Source organism: Nematolebias whitei, chromosome 1 (genome assembly GCF_014905685.2).
Source record: "Nematolebias whitei isolate Nwh7 chromosome 1, NemWhi1, whole genome shotgun sequence".
Lineage (NCBI taxonomy): Eukaryota > Metazoa > Chordata > Actinopteri > Cyprinodontiformes > Rivulidae > Nematolebias > Nematolebias whitei.
In genome coordinates, this window is record NC_056498.1 from 8,486,345 (window position 1) to 8,495,519 (window position 9,175).

At 38.3% G+C, this 9,175-nt stretch overlaps 1 protein-coding gene across 1 annotated transcript in view; it reads left to right on the forward strand.

Annotated features, from left to right (window-relative positions):
- LOC119415069 (lysosome-associated membrane glycoprotein 1) overlaps positions 1-8,263 on the forward strand; it is a 19,851-nt gene extending 11,588 nt beyond the window's left edge. Inside the window, exons 4-6 of the mRNA XM_037682210.1 lie at positions 757-823; positions 1,091-1,273; positions 7,179-8,263. Of these exons, the coding sequence (XP_037538138.1) occupies positions 757-823; positions 1,091-1,273; positions 7,179-7,318 (390 nt within the window). The 3' untranslated portion in view covers positions 7,319-8,263. The remainder of the gene's footprint in view (positions 1-756; positions 824-1,090; positions 1,274-7,178) is intronic.
- Positions 8,264-9,175: the final 912 nt, after the last annotated feature.

Here is a 9,175-nt window from a genome sequence, read left to right on the forward strand (position 1 = left end):
AGCAGTATGATTCTCTGTTAGCAGCATGGTACTGTTAGCAGTGTGGTACTGTTAGCAATGTAGTCTTGTTTGCACCATGGTCCTGTTAGCAGTATGATTCTCTGTTAGCAGCATGGTACTGTTAGCAGTGTGGTTCTGTTAGCACCGTGGTCCTGTTAGCAGTGTGGTACTGTTAGCTGTGAGGTTCTCTTAGCAGCCCTGAGGGTTCCCACTGATAGGCAGTATAAAATATTTAAGATTTTCACTGCAATTTAAAAAAATGACTGGATTTACAAATCTGTTATTAAGTTTTTCTGAATATGTAGGGATATGAAGCAAAGTAAATGTGCTAAAGGAAAAGGTGACTATAAACAAAGAGGTAAAGTTTTATCATGGCTGGCTCCATGAAGACTTCATACTAGTGTATTTAATCAACTCCAGTTGGACCTACTAAAGAACCTGTCCTACATGCATCACATGATAGATGCAGCAGTTCTGGGTTTCTTTGGTTGTGTAAGCTGATTGTCATCCAGATAGGTGTAAAGTGTGGATAAACAAAAACTGATCGAACTGGTCAGACAGGCTCCTTTCTCCCATCACAGACTTTACTGTCAACAGTTCAAACCAATTCAACGTTCTTCCTGTACCTGGGCTGAATTGTTTGTTTTTTTTCATTAAACTTTAACCTGTCATAGCTCACATTTACCAACAATGATGATTAAAAACTTTGTGTGCAGCTTTGAGTACAACTTGTCCTTTTTTCTTTCTTTTCCCCAGAGCGTTGCTGACAACGTGGCCTACGTTGATACTCTGTCCTTCAGCCTGTCATACCCTTTCAAGGCCGGTACGTTTGAAACGCTCTGGAATTGCACCAGTTTCAAAAATGGTCAAGCATTTTCGAAGTTCAGTTTCCTTATTTGTGTGTACCACATCAGTTATATTTAGACACAACCTGTTGGGTTTCTTGTAAGCATGTGATGCCAGTAACAACCACCCTCCTGCAGCATTATGCAGCCCATCAAGTTTTGCTTAAAGTGAATTTATCTCATCACCATCTTCTCATAAGGGAACGGTAATTACCTTGTGACATGACCTGAGCATTTCTTTACAGTTGCTGGTAAAGTTGCAAAACCGTACACTGCCAACAACGCTTCGTTGCATCTGTTCCCTGCAAAAATTGGCCACTCCTACTCATGCAAGGGTGAGTCCATCTTCATGGGCAATGGACTCTACCTCGACATCACTAAGGACCAGATGCAAGGCTTCAACATCACTAAAGATGCATTTGGCTCTCGTAAGTATTCTGAGCAAAAATACTAATAAAAGTTTGTTTGATCAAAAACAATCTAACATTAGAGGTCTAGCATCACTAGAAGGAATGCATGTCGCCCACCACTTTTCAGAAAAGTTCAAGCTCATCTTATATTGAGAAATGTTGGCAGTTTTTTAAATGGTTAGAAATCTAAATTTAGAACTTTATTATGTTGCCATGCCATGCCACTTTATTTATAGAGCACTTAAAACAGCTACAAGGCCAACCAAAGTGCTGTACAGACAGAACAACAGGTAACACACAAAGCAAAATACAAAATGAGGTATTGAAACACACTGAAACACATTTGTTTGTCTCCTACAAGGAACATCGGACAACTGCTAAAATAACCAGACCAAAACATTTATTTGTCATTTTTTTCTTCTCTTAGTTACTGAAGATTCAAGGTTCAAGGTCACATCACATGTAGTACATGAGGTGGAATGAAATTGTATACTCAACGTCCCAGTAACACCCAAAAATAGCAAACATATAAAGTATAATAATAATATAATACAGAGTATTAAACAACAGCCTGAACATGAGTCTGTTGTGAGCAGATGGGTATGAATATAACAGCTTATGGGAAAGAAATCAGCAGCATGGACAATTAGCAGTACAGATAAAGTGTCAGATCTCCAATTAAAGTGGCATGACAGTGGTTTTTCTGGTTAGGGATTCATGGGTCTAACAGCTTCGGGGTAGAAGCTGTTCCTCAGTCTGTTGATTCTACACTTAATGCGCAGCAAAACAGTTGCAGAATAGCAACAAATACCTTGAAATTTTTAAAATTAAGGTTGTGGGTACCACAAAACTTTTAGCTGACTGATGATGACGCCACACAAAATGTCAAGTGGTCTAAAATTTTCAGGCCTTTAGAAAAGAATCTCTTAATACTGCCACAGCTTTTTTTTTGGGGGGGGGGGGGGGGGGGCTGTAAGCATTTCTGCCGTCTCTCTTACCTGTATCAGTTTCTCTTCAATCCCCCTAAAATGTAGGGTGCGTAGCCAAGCTTTCATACACTTCAGCCACATTTCAGCTCAAATTATTCTCTTCAAAACTAAATGTGTAAAGTCTAATGGTCTGCTACGTTAAACACTGTAGAAATATAAAAAGTTGCTACATTTTAATCAAACATTTTTAAGCCTTGATTTACAGCTTTTCCACAGCAACTCAGTCTGAGGCTTATTTTTCAGTAAATTTCCATCTAACTTATTGATTTGGGTGTCAGGGAGTGAGAGACATATGTGTGTGGCTACCACGGTGACCACAGAGATTGACTGGCAGCAGATTTTTTTTTTTTTTTGAGCTCTTCTCTTTATACTTATGCTATTTACAAGTCAAAACATTTGAATGTTGTCCTCTGAAATTATTATAAACTGAAGTCCCAAAGAAAACTAAACTGACTGTAGAATCGAAAACTGAGCTGCTAAAAAATTCAAAACACTAGCTAAAGTTAAAAAACTAGCAAAATGATATACAAAAGTAACAATGAATGGCGTTGAGCTTTGGCATCAAAAAGATAGCAAAAAATAGCTAAACCCTTATTAAAAGCTGAAAGAAACAAAATGCTAAATAAGAGCTAAAAGTAGCTAAATGCTAGCTAGAAAGTTTCAGAATAAAATTACTAATAGGATAGCTAAAAGTATATTTTAAAAAGTCTAGCTAAAAGTTTAAGTTGCAAATGACAAGCTAAAAGTAACAAAAGAGTAAAGAAAAGCTTAAAGTAGCAAAAAATGTGTATACATATATTGCATCTTTAGCAAAAAAAAAAAACAGAAGTAGTTTGATTGCACAACTACATGCAGAGAAATCAAAAAGCAGCCTCAGCCTGACTGCAACAGGAATTGTCTGGACTCGGTCTTTCTGCTGACGATGCTCTCCTGACCAACTTGTTGCTTCAAAAACGTGACGTTCCAGAGAGGAAGTCAGCTGAGCTGCCTGCAGGTCAGGACCAACAGGTTTAACCAGAGTCTTCAGCACCAGCCTGCAGGAATGGCTGCCATGTTGAAGCCTTGTGTTTTTTTGCTTCTTCATGACAACAGCAGATTTTGACCCCACCCTCGCCTTAAAATGCTTTCCTGTCTGCAGGAAGCTTTTCAAGCTGCTACTGAAGAATGTTTTACAGGAAAGAGATGGGATAAAGTTTCAAACAGGCACCCAGTCACACTCTGGGAGTTTGGGGGCTAAATTGTTTGCTAATTTGCCCATGTGTGTATGTATTTGTCTGTAGTTTGTTTTATTTTAATCCGTCCAGAGGACCTGACTTAATTTTGTTAGATTTTTCAACCTGGATTATTGTGCATGCATAAGGAAATTTGTCTGCAGTGTTAGCAAAACATCCTATAAATTACAGATTAGAATGAAACTGTCAGAAAGTAATCAATCGATGTACATCCACAACTATCCTTTGAAGTTACCCCAATTCACACAGCAATCTGTGTAGCCATTACAAGAATGATCATAACTATAAATTTTAGAGATGTTGAGATCAAATATAGTGTGGTAGTAGCTGAGAGTCATTCACAACACATATTCTGAGCCCCACACATTGTCCAACATTTTTGCCTAAAACTTCGGAAATACAATAAAGGCCCCCACATACTCGGGCGTACTTCACTCCACGGAGGCCCGTGGGTACTCGAAGCGGACGTCCACCGGCCATGTTCGCGCAAAGATCAATTTTTATGACTGCGTACGCGTACTCTGTGTCACACAATAAACTGCCCAGTGAGAAACGGTGTTCGCATCGAACTGTTTTACATGCGACACCAACTGCAGCGCGGACGCGCAGCGCGACTGCCGCTCTCTGTGCAGCGCTGACAGGTGCGCGGTGGCTGCCCTGGTGGTAAAGCACCTAACTAACTCATCGAACTTGATAGAATCCATTCGAAAATATTCAAAATGTTTTTCGCTGTCCATCGTCTTCATGTCCTTCACCAGTGTATTCAATTCTCCTTCATCCCTGGTCTGGTTTAATAGCCTTATGTACCACCTTATATTATTATTATTATTTTAAGAATATCTCAATTTGTTTTTTTATACATTTTTATATATACGATGTTTTTAAAGCTAAGAGGCAAGTGATCTCTTCCTCCTCATCCGTTGACACCATGACTGAAATTGTGAGAAATGAAGTAATTTGTCACAAGAGAATTAAAATCTGTACGCTCGAGTATGAAGCCTCAACCATCAGTACGCACGGAGTTCGCGTGGCTCACGGAGTACGCACAGTGAACCCGAGTATGTGGGGGGCCTTAACTGTTAAAGTCGGTCTGTTAGCAAAATATCTCATGTATCACTGGACAGATTTTAGTGAAACCTTTAGAAAACAATCTTCACCGCACTTCTGAAACTCTAACATTTGAAGCTAACCCAACTCAAGATGGCCGCCACAGCTAATCAACCTTTGCCGACACATTAAAGGCTATAACTCAGTCGATTTTAAGGTTCTTTATTGTCCTTCACATCACGTGGTACAGGAGGTGGAACAAAACTGTGTTCACAAGGTCCCAGTTACATCCAAAAATAGCAAAGATATAAAGTACAGTACATTTAAAAAAAAAGAAACAGTTTACAAGGATCTAAGTCGACATATGCTAAACAATAATAATATAATACGGTGTATTAAACAGCAGCCTGAACATGAGCTCGTTGTGAGCAGATGGTATGAATATAACAGGTTATGGGTAAGAAATCAGCAGCATGGATAATCATTTCCTTTAGAAATGTTGAACTGAAATTTGTTGTGATAGTAGCTGAATCATCCTCAATATCACACTGCAACATTTTTTAAAGGACCAAATCAAGATATTTAAAACAAATGAACCATACATTGCCCATGTCTGCGCAACATATACTCAAACATAATAGATACATAGGTGTAATATCAATAATATGTGAAGGGGACATGTCCCCCTCACATGAAAAAAAAAAAAAAATCATTTGGAAACCCCCCACACACACATTTATCATGAAATATTGATTCACCCAGCACTGTTTCTATTTTTTTGTGAACGAATCCATTCCATTTGATTAATAGGAGAATACTCAAACCATTAAAAGTAAATGGTAAATGGACTGTACTTATATAGCACCTTTCTATTTTATTAAGATACTCAAAGCTCTTTACAACACAATCTGTGTCTCATTTACCCATTCATACAGCACTTTACTAGATCTATACAAAGAATAATCAGAGCTTTATCACATTCATGCACTGATGGGACACACATCAGAGGCAATGAGGGGTTCAGTGTCTTGCCCAGGGACACTTCAGCATATGACTGCTGGTGGAATCGATCCCCCAACTTTTGCATTGGAGGATAACTTCTCTAGCCACTCAGCTACAACCACCATGAGTCCACTCCAGGTTTTCCTGGTTACTTATAACAACTCCATACCTCATGCAACGTTTCTCTGAGGTCACTTGGCTTGGAAGGGCGCTCATCTCTTCGGGGGTTTTTGTCGACGGGGCAGGGGGAAGAAGGGGGAGACACTTCTGTGTTGCACGCTAGTTTAGTGCTACGTAAGTGCCGGCAGTTGTCTACCGGTTTTTTTTTTGGGGGGGTGGGGGGGGGCGTGGGAGGGGTTAGGATGCTTGAGAGAAATGGAGCATGCTCTAGTCATACAAGGAGAGCTGTTGGTCAGGATACTTGTTACTCTGTAAAATAGTTCTTGAATCAAATGTTTACATATATATGTAGGAAAATGTAGATAACCCATTAAAATATACCAGAATGCAGGAAATGGCATTTGTTCAAAATTTAGTCCTCCCCAGACCCCCCACCAGTGTGCCCCCCCACACGCACACACACATTACAAATACTTCTGACCCCAGTGTATAGATATAATTTTGTGAATCTTTATAAAACGTTCTCACGACTGAGATCCATTTTTATTCTGTACATTTTTCAGCACATAACTTATTCATCTGTTTTTGTTCTGTTTCAAAATTTCATAAATCAAAATGTTCGGCTCATTCAGGACATTCCTGCTCTGACTTTTGATATTTGTGCTTTTTTCTTTTCTTTTTTTTAATGTTTAGCTTTGTCAACCATGTTTTCCTCGTTGAAAATGCATGAGCTCTCCTCGCATCCTTCAAACTCTTTGAGCGGTTTTCAACCTTTTTCTGCTCACTTTATTTATTTGCATCAATTTCTGCTTCCTTCGGCTAAATCAATATTTTTCTGCTTTTCAGCCACCTTTTAGGTGTTTTTCTGTAAATTCTAGCTGTTTTTCAGATTTTTTTTCCCCCTATTTGATTTATTTCTAATAATTTAAACATTTAATGTTTTTTATCAGACTGTTTCGGACCATTTTAGCTTGTTTGCTGCTTCATCTACTTTATTATTAATGATTTCAGATTTTTCTGCTCATTTCATTTAATTTTTTGCTAATTTCAGATTTCTTATAATCTATTCAGCCTCTCTCCTTCTGATTACTCTGCTCATTTGTGCTACATTCAGCTTTATCTACACATTTCTGCTGCTTTCTGCTGTTATCTTCCTGCTTTCAGCTAACGTCAGCTGTTCGCAGCTGTTATTGATGAAATCTTTTCAGCTTGGTTTCAACTTACCATACCATACCAATTTATTTATATAGCACTTAAAACTGCAACAAGGCCAACCAAAGTGCTGTACAAAAGAACCAAACATGCACAGCAGACAGGAAAACATAAAATAGAAATACAGATACAGAACTTCTTCAGCAGCTTTTAGAAAAATCATTCAGCAATTAGCATTCACATTAAAATGTTTCCAAAACAGCTAAAACTCTGGCATCGAAGGTGACACATTCCTTAATGAAGCTACACACTGCTGAACCGTAAAGTTTGATCAGATCTTAGATCTCTGATGAGTTTTTGTGCCATTTGTTTGTTTTGCAGCCGACATCTGCCCTGCTGACTCACAAAGCTATAAAGTAGCCATTGCTGTGGGCGTGACGCTGCTGGTGCTCGTGGTGGTGGTGGTGCTGGTGTACCTGCTGAGCCGCAGAAGAAGAACAACAGGTTACCAGTCTCTGTGAGGATCACCCAGAGAGCGAGGCGCGCAGCTTCTTTATTTGGGTAAACGTGTGTCCTGCTGAGACCTGCAGGATGTTTCGGGCCACAAACATGTTTCCTTGATCTACAGCTAATAACGGTGTATCAGACTGGGCCACATGTTGGAGTCTTATTTACAAATGGAACCAAAGATCAGATTTATTTCTCTCTTAACAAAAGCAAACTTATGATAGCTTCTTTTAAGTAAAGGGATTTTTTTCAATTACATCATTATCCAATGATGACATATCTATGTGTACAATCATCTTTAATAAATTATAGAAGTTTTAACTCAGAGGTAAAGTCTAATCAATATTTTTAAGGATGCAGATTAACTTGAACGTCTCAACAAAAAGGGTTCATATTGTCAATGTTTTTATACATAAAAACATTGACAATTATTGATTTAAAATAATTTAAATGTCCTTTTAATATTATTATAGTTGACATTTGTTTTCCCATTTTCTCAGAAAGGGAAATAAACTTTCTGTATTTAATAACTTGATGTACAGGTGATTATTCTGAATTCTGTGGTTCAATGTTTTTATCAACACAAAGGGAAAAATGACTATATTTGTAAGAAACAATTAGAATTGAACTATTTGCCTTTTTTATACCTGTTGCTGTGCCTTTCTTGATTAACCTGAACTATAAAAACTACTTTATTGTCTTCTGTTACATGTGGGAGTCGTAACTTAGAAAATGAAAGACTTGAAATTACTGATGAGAACAGTTTTGTTATAAATAAGACGGAACTGAGGTTGTTTTGTCGAAAAAAGATGTTCATATGTAAAGTTGAATCGGTTTGGTCAGACCGTCATTGTGACATAATGGATCTAGAGTTGGGCAGAACATCAGGACGGGTCACTTGAACGTTTATTTGATGGTTGTGAGCACTGTTACTGGTTTTAGCTTATTATGCCAATAAAACCTACTGATGTGAAACACTTATTGTCCATTTTTTAAACAGTTTTTGTCTGAACTCTCAGATTTGTTTGTCTGACTTATTATTAATCCAGAGTTTTAATGAGAGTTAGTAGGAGAGATCATATCTCTCCAGTTTTAGCTTCTCTCCACTGGCTCCCTGTCAAATCCAGAATACAATTCAAAATCTTACTTCTAACCTACAAAGCCCTCAACAACCTAGCTCCATCTTATATTACAGATCTTATTGTTCCAAATTTTCCTAACAGAGCACTTGGCTCTCAGACTACAGGTTTACTTGTGATTCCTAGAGTTTCCAAAAGCAGAAAGGGAGCAAGATCTTTCAGTTTTCAGGCTCCTCTCTTGTGGAACCAACCTCCAGATACTGTCCTTAAAGCTGACGCGTTGTCCAGTTTAAAGACTTTCCTTTTTGATAAATCCTATAGTTAGGGTTAGCTTGCTATAGGCTTACAATACTGGAGAACAAATTGACCTCATTTACTTAAACGAATTGTTAAAATTGAATACAGTAGTCCCTCGATACTTTGTGGTTCATTTATCTCAGACTCACTCTTATTGCAGTTTATCAAAGTAAGATTGGACATGACACACAATTGGCTGATTGATGGATGAGTCGCACGATCAGCATGGAATTTTTATTTAAGATCAATTATTTTTAAAAGGTTATCACCTGATGCACCTTTGTGCAGCCCAAACTGCAGGATAGACTTCTTGCTGCAGCTGATCAGCTGTTCTCTGTGCAAGCTGAGAAGTGGGCGTGGCCAAGAGCGCTTGCAGGCGGCAAAGAGCAGAAGAGGCAGGGAGCTGAAATCATGACATTCTGTGCTCTTTTAGAGCATTTAGAGTTTTGAAACATTGTTTAGAATATTGCAAGAGTGTGGGAAAGGTTTACAATG